The sequence below is a fragment of the Podarcis gaigeae genome (assembly GCF_964106915.1).
Source record: "Podarcis gaigeae genome assembly, chromosome: 10".
NCBI classification, from domain to species: Eukaryota; Metazoa; Chordata; class Lepidosauria; order Squamata; family Lacertidae; genus Podarcis; species Podarcis gaigeae.
In genome coordinates, this window is record NC_139686.1 from 18,147,023 (window position 1) to 18,166,428 (window position 19,406).

The 19,406-nt window shown below is 43.7% G+C and overlaps 1 protein-coding gene across 1 annotated transcript in view; it reads left to right on the plus strand.

The window, feature by feature from the left end:
• The first annotated feature begins 775 nt into the window (after window positions 1-775).
• Window positions 776-19,406, plus strand: part of CACNA2D4 (calcium voltage-gated channel auxiliary subunit alpha2delta 4) — a 166,092-nt gene continuing 147,461 nt past the window's right edge. The window contains exons 1-2 of the mRNA XM_083700047.1: window positions 776-984; window positions 5,761-5,842. Coding sequence (XP_083556173.1) covers window positions 857-984; window positions 5,761-5,842 — 210 coding nt within the window. The 5' untranslated portion in view covers window positions 776-856. The remainder of the gene's footprint in view (window positions 985-5,760; window positions 5,843-19,406) is intronic.

Sequence of the window (19,406 nt, forward strand, 5' to 3'; positions counted from 1 at the left end):
TGTTCTAATTCTTTCCTTGGATCCTATTAGGACTGCATAGATTTCACAAAGAACAGGCTTGTTAGTTCAGAATATATACAACTTTTGTGTATTTTAATTGCTGTAAGACACAATTGGATTTTTTTTATTCAAAAAGGCATCCAAGAAATTTAATAAACTAAACTAAGCTACCAACAAGGAGAAGGAGCCAGATACAAAGAGCTAAATTTGATTTGGAGGGCAGAGCAGGAAATATGGTAGACAAATATGCTGATGCCCACTATGATATCATGAAAAATGCTCTGCAGGGATCAAAGGGCAGGAGGCTTTTTTTATTTCTGAAGTCGTGATGCTGTGAGCTTGGAGTTGGCTGTTCCAAGCTCTGATTGGACAGACTGATGCCTGTCTTCGGAAATCAGAGTAATCCTAGCTGATTTTATCCCACTCCAGTTCCCTAAATCTGCTGCTGTTGCTGCTCTACGAGGGGATTAAAGGGCCGGCAGTGGATTACGTAGATACTGCTGCTTCTGCTGTTTCCAGAGTTCCCCTCAGTCTGCCATTCCTGCAGGGCACAGAAGTTGGATGTCCACTATTGCCCTTCGCAGCCATGGGGTGGTGGATCTCTTTGAGTTGCCCCATCTGACTTGAACCCAGCAGATTCAGGTGCCGGTTCCTTCAGGGAGCTGTAGCCTGTTTGGAGAGGGGTGGGGAAGAGAAGCGATGCCACAACACAATTACGATAGGATGAAGGCTTAGGTATTCCCCGTTTTTTGCTCTCCCACCCTTACCCCAGCAGAACACCATGCTGGGGACTGCCTACCTGATGCCAGGAGGACCATCCTAAGGGAAGGAAACAAGGTCAAGGATCCCTCGGTCTATGCAATTGATCTTGCTGCTGATAGTTTTGGTGTGGAGGATGCTGCCAGGTGGCCTCCTGTGGCTTTTTCTCTCACTCGCCTGCCTCCTGCCCTTTACCAGGTCTCAGACAAAGATACCACTCGAAACGTAAGTGGCCTTCCCTTTTGCTTGTTTGTGTTACTTAGCCCTTTGCTGTCTCCCCAAGCTACCTCTGTTGCTGTTTAATGCACCATCTCATAGGTAGGCCTTCTCTTTCCTTTCAAGAACAAAAATACTCCCATCCTGCCATTTACTTCTTATGCTGCTTGATATGAATGCAATGTACAAGTGTAGTGGATGTTAAATATGGTCATCCTGAATCTGGTGTTCGGCGTCACTGGCCTACCGGCATGCATCTTACTTTCTGTACCCTTCTCAAAAAAAGTACTTTTCTTTTAGGAGTTTTTCAATTTACTCACTTGAAATCACCAATTTCTTATTAAAAATGGTAATCCGGTGCAAGAATATTCTGGAAATGAAGGAGTGCAGGGAATGTGTGCCAGCTTTGGATGTGCACACATCCTGCACAACCTCCCTTTTGGGTATTATCAGCCTGAATTGTCAACCTTACCCAGCAGTAACCAGGCATGTGCTTGGCTGTATAGAGCTGTAGCATCTATAACTGCTCTTAGTGAAGTCATCCCGCCTCAGGATGCAGGACAAGCTGAGATGTTATTTTTAAAAAAATAAAAAAAAAACCCCACCTCTGCTAAGAATCAGGTGTGGCTCAGAAAGTGCAGCATGGTGGATCAGGGGAAAGACTTAACAGGTCAGCTTGTGTGATAAACAGAAATAAATGTAACCTCCCCTCCCCCTGCTGCCCCCAGTCACCATATTTGATTGACGTAGAAATCCTAACCCCACATACCTGTGAGTAAGCACCACTGAAGTCAATGGGACTTACTTCTGAGTGGACATGGTGAGGCTCGCAGCCATTATTCAAGTAAATACCTGATACCGAACCTGAGGGTACAGTGGGCAGGTAAAATACCTAACAGCTACCAACCCTGCTTGGTTTACTACAGTATGTCCTAAACCCTTGTTTTCCTAAAGGCTTCCACAGTGCATTGCCAATTTTTGCTGTGCCTTTCTTTTCTTTCCTGAAATCTATAAAGCTAGAAAGGTGGTTGTGAATGCTGGAGCATAATGTCACAATGAAGCCAGCACCCCAAGGCCTAAGGCAAATAAAAATGATGCAGCCCTGCCTTAATTAGCGGGTTTAAAATGAGCACCACCGATCAGAGCTTCTCCCTTCCTGCCACCACTCCGGCCTAGTTATAGCTGGCTGGCTGAAGGTGAGGGGGTTGGTGAGTGAGGTTGTCTGAAAGAGTCTTGAAGCAATTTCAGCCGTTTTGGGAAGCCCATACTGGAAATCTCTTCCCTTCTGTCTTTTTCTGGGCCTAGCCACACAACCCGAGCCTTCCCTCCCTTGTAGCAAAGAGGAGAAAAAAATGAAAAGCAGGTGGCATTACAGGACGCAAGAGGCACAGGGTGGACATGTGTCTTGCTTTACAAACAGCACCCCTATATTTCAAGGTCTGCTGAAGGGCTGTCTTCTATTTCAGGGGCTGGGAAATATTTTCAGGGGCCACTGGATGTTGGTTGTAGGCAAGGCCAGGTGTACAAAGTGCGTAGAGCGATTAATGCAACTCTTCTCTTTGTACAATAGGCTATAGTCTAACCTCATGCAAGTCAGAAATTTTAACATAATCTCTTCAGGCAAGAAACAGATTTTGTTGCTGTTCAAGGACATATTCCAGCTAGGCAAAAAAAGAGGGGAGGGGGAGGGGGGAGGACGAATGTGGGGCATGGCCTAGCGAGAGTCTCAAGGGCCAGAGAAAGACGTTTGGAAGGCCACATTCAGCCCCTTGGCCTGAGTTTTCCATCCCTTGCTTTATTTGAAGGAGTTTTCTGTTTGAAGGGCTGTCTGGTCAAAGGAGCACAAGTAGTCATCAAAGTTAGTGACTATACAATCTTTAGAAGACATCTGAAGGCAGCCCTGTACAGTGGTACCTCAGGTTAAGTACTTAATTCGTTCCGGAGGTCCGTACTTAACCTGAAACTGTTCTTAACCTGAGGTACCACCTTAGCTAATGGGGCCTCCCGCTGCTGCTGCGCCGTCGGAGCACGATTTCTGTTCTTATCCTGAAGCAAAGTTCTTAACCCGAGGTACTATTTCTGGGTTCGCGGAGTCTGTAACCTGAAGCGTATGTAACCTGAAGCGTATGTAACCCAAGGTACCACTGTATAGGGAAATTTTTAATGTTTGATGTTTTATGATGTTACTGTATATGCTGGAAGCCACCCAGTCAGGTGGGTGGGGTACAAATAATAAAATTATTATTATTCTTATTCAGTTGTCCAGCAGCCGTTGACACCAGGACAGCAGAGTGAGCAGGCACCTAAGTTGTGTTGTTGTAAGCCCACAACCACAATGTGACCACAGTCATCCACAGAAGATGACTGTATTTTTTACTCAGATCACAGTAATTAATTCTAAATTTGTATCTATACATATAAATTGGCATATGAAAATTTTATACCCTCTCTTTTTCCTGTTGACACACATTACCCAAAAAAGCGGAAATGCAAGTGGCACATAATGGGAAGGAGGTTGCATGATAGGAATACAGAGAAATAGATTGAGGTGGGGAAGGGAATGGGAAGAAGAGGGATTATAAGCAGGTGCTTCTTATCCTCCTACTCTGCCCATGGAATTTTACAAACAACTACTTATTTATTTATTTATTTATTTATTTATTTATAAGGCAGAAGTACTGGTACCCTCAGGTTGCTTCACAAGTGACATTTTTTGTACATGGTGGCAAAGGCTTCAGCCAAGTCAAAACAAGAAAGTGACCTCATTCATAGGCCTAGCTTGGAGAGCTGGCTCCTTATATTCCTTTCCTGCTTTGTTTCTTTCATACTCTCAAACAGTGGTGGCTAGTGCCCAATGGGAATGGTAGGGCAGAAGGCAGGGACGACAACAGGAGGTAAAACTAGAGCCAATAAGAGGCAGAGCCGACTCATTAGTTTTTGGTTCCCATCCTCTAGTGCTATTTTTCTAGAAAAAGAGGTGCCAGAACTCACCGTGAACACCTTCCTTGTTCCCTTATAATGGCAATGGTGCCCACTTGAGAGTTCTGGCAAGTTCTGGCTGGAAAAAACCTGCCCTACCATCCTCCCTGCTGAATTCTTCAAGGGGCAACACTTGAGACTATGGAGTAGGAAACTGATAAACACATACACTCCCAGGCTGGTTGTAAATAGGAAGGCTGGAAGGCGGGAGCTGACTGAGAGCAGACTAGGGTCGGCGGGCCAGTGCGCCATTCACCCTAAGATCCAGCCTCCACTGCTCTGGAACCCCTAGAACATCAGAAATATTCCCATCAAGCACAGGTGAAAAATAATCTGTGTAGGCCCTTGGAAGACCCAGATGTTCCTAGTTATACCTCACCTAGGCCCAAACTATATGCGATCCTTGCAGAGTTGTGTTTTCAAATGTGAATGTGCCCCAATTATATCTAAAGCATGTTTCTGAGGCGTTAAAAGGGTGTTCAGTTTTGGCCCTCTTTATCTTTGCCATGCACACTTTGAGGTGTAAATATGGAAGCCCCCTTGCTCTTTGATTTACATTACAAACACATCAGGAAGAAACCAAACCTTGCACTGTTCGCAATACGCTGTCCCAAGGACCTACAGTAAATGTACAATTGATCACAATCTTGTAAGAAAATAAGCACTTTCCCCCCACATCTTATATGAGTGCTGGCATATGTTGCTGGAAGAAAATAAACAATTCACAGTACAGTGTCATGGGACTGTTTAAACAAAGAACAGCTTTATGCCTCCAATGATAAATATTACACAGGAACACAACCTAGCCTCAGAAATGGAGGTTTCAAAATTTTTGGCTGCAATCCTACAGTAAGGCTGTTTAAAAACTACTGAAATAAAGGGATTTAAGAAGTTTAACTGTGCACAGGATTGCAGCCATGGAACACAAGTCATACACTGTGGTTTTCTCCTGTTTAAACTTCATTGATTCCATCCAGTTATTACTCAACAATATGGAAATATGGCAAAGCGATTAAGTTTCATAGCTGTCTCCCTTAACTGTTACCATGGTGGCTGATGTGCATAGAACCTCTGGTCACCAACTCTTCTGAACTGCTGCTTTTCTGCCCCTTGTAATCCAACAACATGTGGAGGTTCCTCAACCCTGCTTCACACATCAGTAATCCAACTCCATGTAGTCCAGCTAGGGCTAGCAGGAGTTGGAGTCCAATAACATCAAGAAAGCAACAGACTGCCCATTCCTGGTGTGGAGACAACTTGACTTAATTAATCCAAGCAAGCCAGCAAAACCACCCTGCTTACTAGACATATGGAACGTTAGTCCTATAGTCAGTTGCCTGTTAAATTATTCAAAATTATATATAGGAGAATACAGTTCATTCTGAGCTGCTGCTTTGTATTGGCAGAAAGGCAGGGCTGGTATCAGGAGGGGCTGCCTGTATTGTCGGGTACCTATCAAGATCCACACTGCATCAAGGCCCCCAGTGCTGAACCCTAGAACCCCCTGGTCATATTCCTCCAACTTGCTCCTGCTGCTTGGTCCACATGCCCCTCTCCAAATAGTGACTAGAGCAGGAAGGAAAAGCAGCCTCCACCTAGGACTCATAGGAAGAGGGTAGGCAAATGGGTAGAGGCGGCAATGACAATTCCCAATGAGGGAATCTAGCTCAAGGGTCCCTCAAAATCTGAAGTCAACATTGGCAGAGGGAAGTTGCAGCATTTGAAGTGACCAGATGCACCATAACTGCTCATCTGGCTGCCAAACATGGAAATAACTGACTCTCTTTTTTTCTTCCCCATCTGTAGAGTGAAGTCCTGGGCTGATGTCTTTGGTGGGGACTTATATTACATAGTCACAAAGTATTCTGGCTCTCTTTTATTACAAAAGGTAAGTGGTATATCGGCCACATATACTTTTCACAGAAGTGCAAATATCCTTCATTATAATCTTTTGTGCAAATATACTCTTCATCTCTCTCTCTCTCTCTCTCTCTCTCTCTCTCCTTCTCTCTCTCTCTAAAAACATATTTCAGAAAAAGCAAGTATTAGGATACTTATTTAGTCTTCATAAGCTTTGATTCTTTTCAAAATTTTGTACCTTCTAAACTTGAGAGGTTCACAACATATCGCCAGCACGAAAGAGAATGTTTGTTCTGATATTTATTTTAAACATTCATACCTTATGTTATGTATTGCAGTTCTCACCCTATAAAAGCAGGCCGGCTGAGTTGTTCAGTTCAGTTCAGTTCAGTTCCAGCTTACTATAAAGAACCACTTTGAGAAATCTCTGTGCCGTCTTCTACGTCTACTCACAACTTAATACCTTACATTTCTATGGGATATTCAAGATGGTGTACTGCAGCATCTTATAATACAGTAATCTCAAACTTTCAAAAGCTTGTGAATATAAAAATGCTTTTTCTCCCTCCATCATAACACCACAACATGTGGAGATCCAATGAAGTTGAATGCTGGAAGATTCAGGAAAGATAAATGAAAATACTTCTTCATGCAGTGCATAGTTAAGCCACAGGAGGCAGTTGTGGCCACCAATCTAGATGACTTCTAAAAAGAATTAGACAAATTCATGGACGAAAGGGCTATCAATGGATGTTAGCCATGGTGGCTATGCTCTGCCTCCACAGTTGGAGACAACAATGCTTCTGAATACCAGTTGCTGGCAGGGGCATAGGAAGGGAGGTCCGGGGGATGTGATCTGCCCAGGGTGTCATCCCTGAGGGGGTGACAAAATGACACACTTACCTGAGCCACGCGTCTCTCCTGGGAGTGACGCAGTGGCTCGGGGCCCTGTGCTGCCCCAAATGGCAGTGTGGGGCTTGCATCTGCCAGGTGGACTCTGTGGGCAGCTCGCTGTGGCGCCCCTCTGGGTGAATTGCCTTCCATGTGCTGCAGCAGCTAGCTATGCCCCTGGTTGCTGGAAACCATAGAAGGAGAGAGTGCTTTTGTATTCAGGTCCTGCTTGGAGGTTTTCCACAGTATCTGGTTAGAACAGGGTGCTGGACTAGATAGGTCACTGGCTTGATCCAGCAGGCTGTTCTTTTATTCTAACAACACCTCCAAGAGAAGGGGGACACCTGCATTACAGTGTTGACTAGCTCACCTCAGCAGTTTCGTACTATTTAGCCATGCAACATTTTCTTGGGGCCAATTATTAAGATAGAGCAGTACCTAGGATAAGAAAAGTATGTGGAACAAGCACCTAGCAAAATTAAATAAACAAAAAGTTCCCAAAGCTGTAGTCTTTCCCCAGTGAAGTATTGGTATTTGCCTTGTGCTCTTTCTTTGGCTTCTCTCAGTAACATTTTTGCTGTCATGCTGCTTGCATCAATATTACACAGTTATTGCCTGCCCCCCAATCTCCGCTGTTGCCCCAATACACATAGCTTTCAGCAAAGTATAACCTGACAAATTATCATCCTGGCCTTTAGGCAGGCATGCTTTTGACCACATGCTCAGGGAAAGAGGTTTTATGGGCAGAGAAGCAACTCTGAGAGTTGGAATGGGCTCCTTTAGTTACTATGGTAACTATACAAGATAGATAGCCTGATTCATTTGGGATTGTGCAGATTCCTTTAGATACAGGCATGGGGAATCTATGGCTGTGTAAAACTTGTTAGCCTAGAACTCTCATTATTCTTGACCGTGCTGGCTGATGTTGCGGAGGCAAGTTCAACAACATATGAGAGGCCACAGGTTCTGTTTCACTGTTTTAGGTGGTTTTCACATGAGTCACTAAAAAATGTGTTGTCTCATGTGAAGCATATTTTAGAAAATCCTACCATGTTTTTCAGCGGTAGTCAGCTGTCCATGTCGGTACTGTGCTTGACAGTGTTACACTGCTGGGAGATGAAAATATTGTCCAATCTGTCTCTCATTGTCACTGTTCTGGAGGCATTTTGGCAGCAGGCTGGGGCAGTGCTGTGCTTCTCTGAGTGTGCTGAGAAGTTAATATCCTGCTCAGAACTAGAATGGGAGCATACACACCAGCAGTGTATAATGGCACTAATGTCTGTTGTATAGCATATGTGGTTTAAAAATGGCAGTTGTGGTTTTATTGAAAACAAACAATGTTTTGGTTGGTCATATTCCATAGTACATTGCAGTTTTGTAACAGGCTATCAAAGATCCTATGCATAGACTAATAAATATTTTTTGCTGGTGTGGCACGATTTGGTATTTTTCCATCTCACACTTTCCTACACCTTCTATAGACTGTTTATTCTCCCCCCACCCCAAGACAGAGAATAGGTAATTGCTATGGGGTGTGATGGTACAGGAAGAGAGAGCATAAGAACAAAAAATAAAGAGCAAAGAAGGATTGGGCAAATGATTGGCACTTCCCTTCATGCAGGCCATATGCACTATTTTGCCTGTAAATTAATTGCCTTCAATAATACAACATATGCCTGTTATATCTGCTTCAGTGGAAATGTATCATTATTATAGTTTATTTTTCTGTATGCATGTTTAATTGGTGAGCTGTTTTAATCCTTACTAGAATGTGTTCAGTTTTCATTTCCTGTAGTTAATAATAATAATAATAATAATAATAATAATAATAATAATAATACCACCATGTGGTGAGCTTGGTGTGTGTGTGTGTATACACACACACACAGAGAGAGATATTGTCCCCAGTAGTAATACCATTTTTCATTTCAATGACATTGGTTAATTTCCTCATTAAGTAGAATAAAACACAGCTATTGTACATTCCCTGTTATAGCTCAAGTTTTTAATTGCCTGGCAAAGGTATTCTTAGTGACTACTAAGAGTTTAATAAGAGTAATCTATCTTTATGATGACCAATATGCTTTACAATAGGTAGTCTGAGGCTGCAATCCTAAACATGCTTACTAAGGAGAAAGTGCCATTGAGCTCTGTAGGACTTCCGAGGAAACATGCATAAGATTGTAATGATAACTGAATCAAAATTTAATTTATGCCTAGTCAGGATGTTAATCTTGACCAGTACATCTGGGCAGCTCCACAGTGGCCCCAGATACAAAAGTAATTAGCATCATGACATTTCCAACACCAACACTAATTAATGTGGGCTGGAATGCAGAAGAGAAACCAAATACACAATCCAGGAAATGGATGGTTTGACAACCTTTGAAATCTGCTTTTTCTTTATGCCCTTTCGCCATTCCTCATTTAGCTTCATGTCTCTCATCATGCTTCTTTTGATAGATTTTATGATGGCTGAACTGACTTTTTGTTGGCAAGTTTTCAGGAGTACCTCAGCCAACAAGGTCAGAGTCATAGGGCTTCTGAGGGTGGTAGACAGAGTTTTGGTGGGGAGCTGCAAGCATTCTTGGATGACATGGATTATTTAGATCCTTTCCAATCTGGGTTCAGATCTGGCCATGTGACTGAGTCACCCTTGGTCACCCTGATGGATGACCATTACAAGAAAGTGGAACAAGGAGGGTGCAACATGGCTCCTGCTTCTCTTTCGATACCGCTCACCATAGTTATCTTCTTTGACTGGCTCTGTGGAATGGGAATTGGGAGCACTATTACAGTGGTTCTGATCCTACCAACAGGACTGAATCCAGAGACTAATGCTGGGAGAGTGTTTTTTGGCCTCCTGGCAGGTTTGGGGCAAGTACACTGATGACACTCAGTTCTGTTTATCCAGATCTGTTTAGTATATAACACCTCTGCTAAGACATTTGCACTGGTTGCTCATTTGATATCGGGCCAAGTTCAAGGGTTTATCAGTGCCTTTCCCCCCCAGGGGGTACTCAGGGGTATGCAGTACCAGACCTCTTTCTTTCTTTATTGTTTTTGTTAAAAAGTGTAGTACGTGTAATAATTTCATGGTGAGTACTGGCACCCATTTTTCTAGGGGGAAAAAGCACTGGGTGTTATTATTAGTATCTAAAACCCTTAAGATCTTGGACTAGTTTACTTGCAGGATGACCTTATCCCATATATGTGCACTTGACTGCTTTGATCTGCGAAATTGACCCTATTACGGATGCCACATAAGACTCATTCTGCACTCATAGTGTGGCAGCACCTGTACTTTGGAACTCCCTGCCTATTGACATAGGCAGGTGCCTTCACTGTATTATTTTCGGCACCTCTTTAAAACATTTTTATTTTAATAGGCAACCCTTTCCAGATATGGAGAAGTAACGTGTGTTTTTATCTCTTTTTAGTTATTGCTGATTTAAATCATCTTTGGAATATTTTTAAATAACTGAGAATTTTTATATTTTATTTTACATTTTTGGTAAAATGCTTCAGAGGTTTTCTGACAATCAAGCAGTATATAAATCTTGTCCCCTCTTGGCAGCTGCTCTAGTGCTTGTTTTTAAAATAGAATTATTATTCTTGCTTGCCCTCTGATCCAGGAAATAAGAAATCATACAATAAAAACATAAGAGCCTCCCGGATCAGGCCCATGGCCCATCCTGTTCTCACAATGGCCAACCAGATGCCTGTGGGAAACCTGCAAGTAGGTTTTCCACTTGTCCCATCCTGTGGTTTCTAGTAATTGGTAATCAGTCTGATGACATCACAGTGCCTTATAGGCAAACAAGCTATACAGGCAACCCCTGGCTTGTGAAGGGGTCACATTTTGGGTCATTGCGCACTTGCGTGAAATTGCGTACAACCAGAACACCCAGTGAAAAAGCCTGCAAACACCCTGTTCTTCCCCCACTCTGCCCCCACCCTGCCCCTTTTTGTGATTTTTAATGACGTTTTAGGGTCACTTCTGGGTTTGCTGTGATGCAGTTGCTGCCTGTATGATGACACCACTAATCCAAATCAGAGTGAGGGTAATGTTTACTGGCTTCACCCTGAATGAGGGAACTTCCCCCCCTGATTCTAAGTCTCCCTTTCTCAATATTGCTGAAAAGGGTAAGTGGGTTAATGGGTGTGATCAATTTAATGAAACACACCCACCCATTTCAGCTCAACCATAGATTTTATTGACTGGATGTTTGGAGCACTGTTGATGTTACAGTGCTAACCAGTGCCAAAGGTGCTAACTTATCTTCATTGGAAGTGTACCTTTTTGCTATGAAGTGAGAAATGAATTCTTGTGGCTTTCCTGTAGGACTTGTCTGACAAATGGTTCTTGGTATTTCATTATTTACATAGATCATTAGTTTTCCCCATGAAATGTGCAGATGCCTGTTGGGATTTGTGTGGACTGGAAGTCCTATAGCTCTTGTTCTATATCTGCTGTTCTCAATTAAACCTGGTGCACCCAAGGAGGCAGAACTTTATCCTTTTGCTGTGGCTTTTAAGGATGTTTCTTTTGTGTGTTTAGACCTTTTAACCTCCCCCTTAAATCATTTCAGACAAGACTCAAATTTTGGTTTGGTTTTTGGCAGAATTTAGGCCACAACTTTATTGATTACATTGAGTGGTTCCATAGGCTCTGGTTCGACTAGCTCCCTGCACTGTGGCAGGTAGCGCTGACCCAGGGCACCAGCATAGGTCAGCCTAGGGTGAACACCTGGAACAGTGGAAAGCCAGGTTCAGGCTAGTCCACCACCCATATGTCCCCCTGGACTCAGGCACATGCACAACCCCTCTCAGGGTTGACCAAACCATTGAGTCCCTGGATTCCTTTAATGGAATACATTTCTCATAGGGATGGCAAGAGCGTTCCCCCATCCCTATCACCTGAACCAGAGCCTATCCGCAAACTTACAAATTGTGACGATTTGCTATGCAGCAGGTGAAACCCAAATGACAACAGCCAATCAGCCAAGTGGGGAAAATTCCTGCCGTGCCCCTGTCCCAACGACAGACGACACACGGTGGCATAGCAAGGCCAAGTGCAAGCCCTAAATATAGGGAGAGGTGGGCGGGTGTTCCGATGCACTGGCTCAAAGAGGAAGCTCAGGGTCACGTGCAAAGAGGAAGCTCAGGGTCACATGCAAAGAGGAAGCTCAGGGTCACGTGCATGGGCATATATAGGTCCATTGATCCGTTTGGCTAGCATCCCATTGGCCTGATTAAACCCAGCATCAAGGGACCTACCAACGGGGTGTTGTGGCTATCCAATTGTACCCACCCACAACACAGGGTTTGGTTGCCAGGTCGCACCGCAACACGTGCCCTTTTTGAGGGAGGAAATGATTTCTCTTTGCTGCCTCTTCTATGAGTCTATAACACTGTATAAAAATGGTTCTATTTTGACTCAGTGTTGTAATGGCTTTAAATGTCCCACAAGGGTTGTTTGCCCTTTGATGCAATATACTCTGGAGAAGGGATATGAGTGTGCAGCTTTCTGGAGGATGGCATACTGTTGGAGATAAGCAGTGTCCAGTGCACAGCGGAATGATGAAAAGTACGTGCCAACATGCTCTATATTACTTTATTTACACTTCAAAACTGGTAAGTTACAGGAAAACATCTTGCCTCTGCCGGAGCAGAGAAAGGCATCCTCTCTCCTCTAAAGCACGGAGGGAATCACACCACTGAACTGCAAAGAACAGTGAAAAACAGGAAACCAGTGTACGTCACATCCAGTCTCCTTTCCCGTGAGAAAACCCAACAGCACTTGACTGTGGAATGTAAATATTGTCTTGTGACAAGCACTTCGCTGCTCAGTGAAGGAAGCAGAAACCAACATCCTCCCCCTTTCTGTGAACATCACTGGGCAGCGTGTTCGTACAATATCAGTACAAACCCAACTTCTGCGCATAGGTACAGTGTTGATCCCTTGATACAATCTTGGACAATACATCAGCAGGAATTTCATTACCTGGCATATAGGACACTGTTACGAGTCCCTTTTGAATACGTTCCCTAGCATGTTGCAACTTCAATTGCAAGTGCTTCGTGCTTTGCTTACAACCTTCAGAATTCAGCAAAGCCAAACATGCTTTGTTGTCCTGGTAAACCTGGATTGGACATTTGACAGGAATTTTCATGTCTTTGCACAATTGTAACAACCATTCACAATCCTTAAGTGAATAAGACAGTGCATTCAGTTCAGCTTCACAAGTACTTAAGCTAACTGTTGTTTGCTTCTTGCATGACCAATCAAATAGACCCTGATTGTACTTATAGCAAACTCCAGACGTACTTTTCCTGTCTGTAGTGTCACTTCCAAAACTTGCATCTGCAAATATCTCAAGACCACCAGACTTCTGATTGTTAAATCTCAGTCTGTAATGCATAGTGCCTTTCAAATACCGCGCTATGCGTTTCAGAGCTTTCCAATCCTTAACAGTAGGATTGTTGACTTGTCTGCTTAGCAAATTACAGCTAACAGCAATGTCAGGTCTTGAACATCTGGCAATGAAGTTTAGCTTGCCTAGCACACTTCTGTACAGTGTAGTATCAGAAAATGCTTCTCCAGTGTCATCTACCTGATAACCTGTTGTCATCGGTGTGTCTACAGGGTTAGCATCCATCAGGTTTAGTTTGCTTAACACATCAGCAATTTTCCGTGACTGGTGTACTAGAATGTTACCATCTTGATCTCTCTCTATTTCCAGAGATAGGTAGTTGTTTACCTCACCAAGATCTTTTATGTCAAAGTGCTCTTTCAGTTGAGCTAGGGCGTTATTGTACATTGTGACATCCTTCCAAAAGAATAAAAGATCATCAACATAAAACAAACAATACAGTTTCTTTTGCCCCTCCTCTTTGACAAATACACATGGATCAGCTTTCCCTTGCTTAAAACCTAGAGAAAACAATACTTCAGTGAGTTTTGTGTGCCAACACCGTGCACTTTGTTTGAGACCATAAAGGGACTTCTTCAGAGCACAAACAAATCCCTGTTTTACCTGTACGCCATCAGGTGGAAGCATATAAAGTGATTCATCTAGAGATCCGTACAGAAAAGCTGTAGTCACATCATGGTGACTAATGTGTAGATTCTCTTCTGCAGCTAGCTTGAGCATAAGCCTAATGCTCTCATACCTCACGATGGGTGAGTAGGTCTCGTGATAGTCTTCACCTGGTACCTGTGCAAAACCTCTGGCTACCAATCTGGCTTTGTGCCTGACTATCTTGCCATTTTGATCTGTCTTCGCTTTGAAGACCCATTTGCTTCCAAGCAGTTTCATTCCTGGAACTACTGGAACAAGGTCCCATGTTTTGTTCCTTTCCAAGGAATCAAGCTCAGCCTTCATGGCATTTAACCATGGCTCAGCTTCCTTTGAATCCAAATCCTGGATTTCTTGGAAACTTGAAGGTTCAAACACCTTCTTGGAGCTTTTAACAGCTGTTACTGCTATCTTGGCAAACTCATCAGCAAATCTCTTTGGAGGTCTGCCTTTTGTCGCTCTCTGTGACCTACGAATTAGCCTTAAGTCTTCAATACTCTCCTCTTCCTTCTTAGGAGAAAAGTGACCTATTGTGAACAATGGTTCCTCCAATTCTTGATCAGAGCTTTCAGAGGGTCGCATAGAGGCTTTCGCACTCTTGAAATCCTCTGAATCACCCGATTCAGTTTCAGACTCAGAATCAGAACCTTCATCAGTGGGTGTGGGTTGTTGCGGTTGCTTTTGACTATCCTCAGTTTCATCACTGTCATCAGGATAACATTGGAAAATTCCCACATTCTCCCCCCACTTGGCATTGTACTCAACACTTCTTGTGAGCTTAATTTCCTTAGAGTCAGTCATCATTATTCTGTAAGACCCTTTCTGATAACCTAGAAAGATACCATGCAATCCACGCTTGTCTAACTTGGAGCTTTGTGGTGAGTGAACCCACATGTCAGAACCAAAAATTTTCATGTGTTTGATGTATGGCTTCTTGCCAAACATCTTCTCATAGGGGGTACAACCAATCGCTGAAGATAACCTGCGATTATAACTGTAAGTGAAACATGAGAGAGCTTCGGCCCAATAACTCTCTGGAAGATTGGCATCATGCAGCAAGGTTTTTAACCCTTGAAGCAATGTCTGATTTGCTCGTTCCGCAAGTCCATTCTGCCATGGCGAGCGAGGACTAGACAAATCGTGTTGAATTCCTTTCTCAGTCAGAAAAGCTTCAAACTGCTGAGAAGTGAATTCTCCCCCGCGATCACTGAAAAGAGTCTTTACCTTCTTACCATGCACATTTCCCAACCAAGCACAGAATTCCTTGAACCTTGGAAAAGCCTCTGATTTCTGCTTGAGATTGTACACATAAATATACCTGGAAAATGCATCAATGAGAACCATGAAGTACCTGTTTCCACCCAAAGAGGGCGCTAGTGGTCCAACCAAATCAGCATGAACAACCTGGTATGGTTCTGTAGCTTGCCTACTAGACACCTTACCTTTCGCAGCCATTTTCACTTTGTTTGCTGCGCATGCCTTGCACTTCATGTGGTACCTGCAGGGTTTAATAGTCATACCTTCAACCAAGGCAGGCATTTTAGACACTGCCTCAAAATGCAAATGACCAAATTTTCGATGAAAATCATGAATACATTCTGCATGCAAACTTTTGTTAGAACCTGCAATGCAACAAGTGTCATCCTGCACAACATCATCAAAATACAAAACATACAAACGATCAACATATTCAGCATGCAATACATAATCATTTTTCTTTGTGATGATGCACCTTTTGTTCTTAAAGGAAACGTCAATTTTCCGCTCATTCAGCTGTCCAACGCTGAGCAGATTATGCTTGGCTTCTGGCACATAAAGCACATCCTGTATCGATAAGTCCAAACTGTGAAGAACAACAGTTCCGTAGCCTTTACTGGGAATTGTGTGGTCATCCGCCTGGTGAATCGCACCTTCCTGCGGTGTAAAAGACACGAACAGTCGCTTATCGTTGCACATGTGGTGGGTCGCCGCTGAATCAACAACGAAGAAAGATCTAGACGTCTTCTGGACCTTTGCAATCTTTGGAGTGAAGCGTGAGACCATTGCCTTGTGCTGCGTTGTCCTGGACACCGGACCTTTGCCTTTGCCTCGGCCTTTTCCACGCGATGAGCTTTCGCTGCGCTGCTCTGTCTTGGCCCTGGGATATCTGCATTCCCTCTTCATATGGCCTAGACGTCCACACGAGTAGCATTTCACTGCCTTCAAAGCTTTGGCGCCATCTGGTGGTTCCACTGCACTCTGGGATGACGTCTGTGAAGTCTCCCCCTTGTTGATGCAGCTAGCACCCCGGCGATCCGCTTCATTCAATATCACGGCAGTAACATAGTCCACTGTTAGCTGAGCAGTTGGCTGTACAGCAATCTGAGTCGCAACAGACTCCCAACCTGAACCCAAAGATTGTAGTATCATAAAGGAATACACTTCCTCTGGAAAGTTGAGTCCTCTCTGTTGCAGCTCATGTCTCAGATTCTGCATCTCCATCAGATGTATACGCACATCTCCACCTTCAGCAAGAGCCATATTATGCAGCTTGTTAAAGTAAAACATTGTGGACCCAGCTTCTGTCCTCAAGTGAGCCTCTCTCAAAGCGTCCCAAATTTCTCTGGCTGAGGTCTTATCACGCAACAGACAGAGCTCTTCTGGGGATACTATCAACGTAAGAGTTCCCCTTGCCTTGGAATCCATAGCTTTCCATTCATCTGTAACTGGAGCTGGGGGGGTCTCTGTAATAACTTTAAACAGACCCTCTTTCCGCAGAATAGCCTCTGCATAGAGAACCCAGTCCGCATAGTTCTTCCTATTGAGCTTAGGAATCCCACAAGCATCCTGAAGGGCCATCATGACTTTGGCATTAGCCTTTAGCGTCATCTTTGCTGCTTTAAATCAGGCTGCTTTATACATGCTGCGTCTGTGTACAGCTGCTTCAATCCAAAAGCAAATTCAAAAACAGCCTCTGCTTTGTGAACCTGTGCCTTTCTGCTTAACTGCTTTGCTTATCTGCAGCTGCTTCAAACCGCATTCCAAAGGCAAGTTCAAAAGTGAAAGTTCTCTCTGCTGTCTTAAATTCATGCTGCGACACTGCTGCAGCTGCTTTACTTTCGATTTCCCCCAGCATAGGAAAAATTTAGCCTTCTAGCCTTTTGCCTGTGCCACGGCAAAACCGGCTATTAAAAGTTCAAAGTCCAGCCATAAAGCCATTAATTAGAAGCTGGCAGGCTGCCCGGAGCTGTAGCACATACCTCATCAATCATCTTGACGCGCAGAGATATCGTCCGATCCGGCCCTCTGCATTCCGATCCTTTGCCGGCACTCCAATTCTTTGCTCCTTTGTTCCTTTGCCAGGAGCCCGACTTCTGGAGTCCATTCTCAAAACACTGCGTTTTTCTGGGCCCGGAACCAAATGTTGGAGATAAGCAGTGTCCAGTGCACAGCGGAATGATGAAAAGTACGTGCCAACATGCTCTATATTACTTTATTTACACTTCAAAACTGGTAAGTTACAGGAAAACATCTTGCCTCTGCCGGAGCAGAGAAAGGCATCCTCTCTCCTCTAAAGCACGGAGGGAATCACACCACTGAACTGCAAAGAACAGTGAAAAACAGGAAACCAGTGTACGTCACATCCAGTCTCCTTTCCCGTGAGAAAACCCAACAGCACTTGACTGTGGAATGTAAATATTGTCTTGTGACAAGCACTTCGCTGCTCAGTGAAGGAAGCAGAAACCAACACCACTTGTGTATGAATCAATGCTGCAGAGAACGTGAGTCCTGTCAAAATCTTCCAATGCTCCAGTTGTGTCTGTTATTGCTTGGAGGGGAAAGCTTTAGGTGGAAATATTGCTCTGTCAAACCACCTTTCCTAAGCTAATCACTCACTTTCTCTGCCATTGTCTTGCTACTAAATTTCATCATGGGAATGAGCCATCCCACTTAGGTGGTTTGGGGAAAGTAGCATATATCATTCTTTGCACTTGTCCTCATTTCTCTGTGAACATCAGAGTTGGATGCTGCAAGCAACAAATCATTTTTCTGTTTTATAACAAATCCATTTACTGCTATAACTATTAGAGGAGCTGACAGAGAAACCAATAAGATGTTTCATGCAGCATCAACTCGTCTCTTTTCCCACGGAGCCCAGTGTGATGTTTCCATCCTCAAGAAATTGAATTTGACCCAAGAATGTGCAACAGAGTACTGAACCAGGTTCTCTGTTGCTAAGCTGTTTCTCAGGCCCAAACTAAATTTGATAGCAAACCAAGTTATTTAAATCTATGTCTGAATTATATAATCACATATAAAGTGAAGGACAGCTAGTATAATGATGCATGGAACTTAAAGAGAGTAGGGTTCCTGTGGGGATCGGAGGGAACTATTTCAATCTATGACACAACTTTCACTTGCAGTGAAACATTTGATATAAACCTAGCTTCTGCTTTAGCTTCCCTCCGCTCGCGTCCACACTTTATAACTTAAGCATGGAGATAGCAGATGAACTGTGACTTTTCCAAAATATAGTAGTAAGAAGCCAGAAGCTGTGAAATGTAGTCTGAGCCCACAGACAGCAATCTAGGTTGGCTATTAAAGGTATAATTGCTGTCACAAGCACATATGCCCACAGGCGGTGCAGGGACAACTGAAAGAATGGGCAGAGGAAACATACTGGGTTGAATTAGGCCACAACTTTAATGATTACAGGAAAGGGTAGGTTTGGCTAAGGCATTGGGCATGTATCCAGCATCAAGCACCCTGCATTCTGCCTGATCAGAACCGAGAGGGGTGGACCCTGTGCTGGAGAGTCAACCCCAACATGGATTAGGTCCCACAACCCCACACAGATCACCATTGGGAGAGGTATATTGGCCCATCCGTCCCTTTGAGGACTCCTGGACAGTGTCACCAATCCTGGACCCTTTAACAGGGTAGCCCCACAACTAAGGATCTGGTCCAGTGCCCTATCCCCCAAAATTGTGACGGTTGCTATGAGGTAAGTGAAAACTTGCAAGCTGGCCAGTTTGTTTGCAGAAAATTCCTCCCTGGCCCCGAATAAACAAGTAAACAATAGCAAGGCCCATATATGTGTGGTATACATGGTCCTCCCACTTCCCATTGTATCTTCACAACAATCCCGTGAGGTAGGTTAGGCTGAGAAACAGTAGGTGCCCCAAGGTCATCCAGCAAGCCTCAAGTCTGAGTTTTTCTTTTTTCGTGTGTTTGCCTGAACAAAATGTGGTGGGCACTGTTCCATTGTGAGCCTACCACAGAATGTATTATGTACATCTGGATGACACACCCTTATAGAAAAGAATGAAAGCTTGTAAGATACAAAAGTCTTGCTGCTTATTTATCTTCATGTCTGTTCCATCCTGAATCACTCCAGTGTCATTATTGCTAATGAATTCTGAGGTTGTTAATATTTGATCTAGAAAGACAGACAGACAGACAGACAGACAGACAGACAGACAGACAGACAGATGTTTCTATGCAGAAGGCACACAAGATATTCTCATCTGCGTTCCTAGGTGGGATTTCCTGATCTCACAGGGGAGGAACACAATTAAAACTCTTAGAGTAGCAGAGCTGAGCATATTTGTCAGCAAACTTTGGCTGCTGAATCAAGTG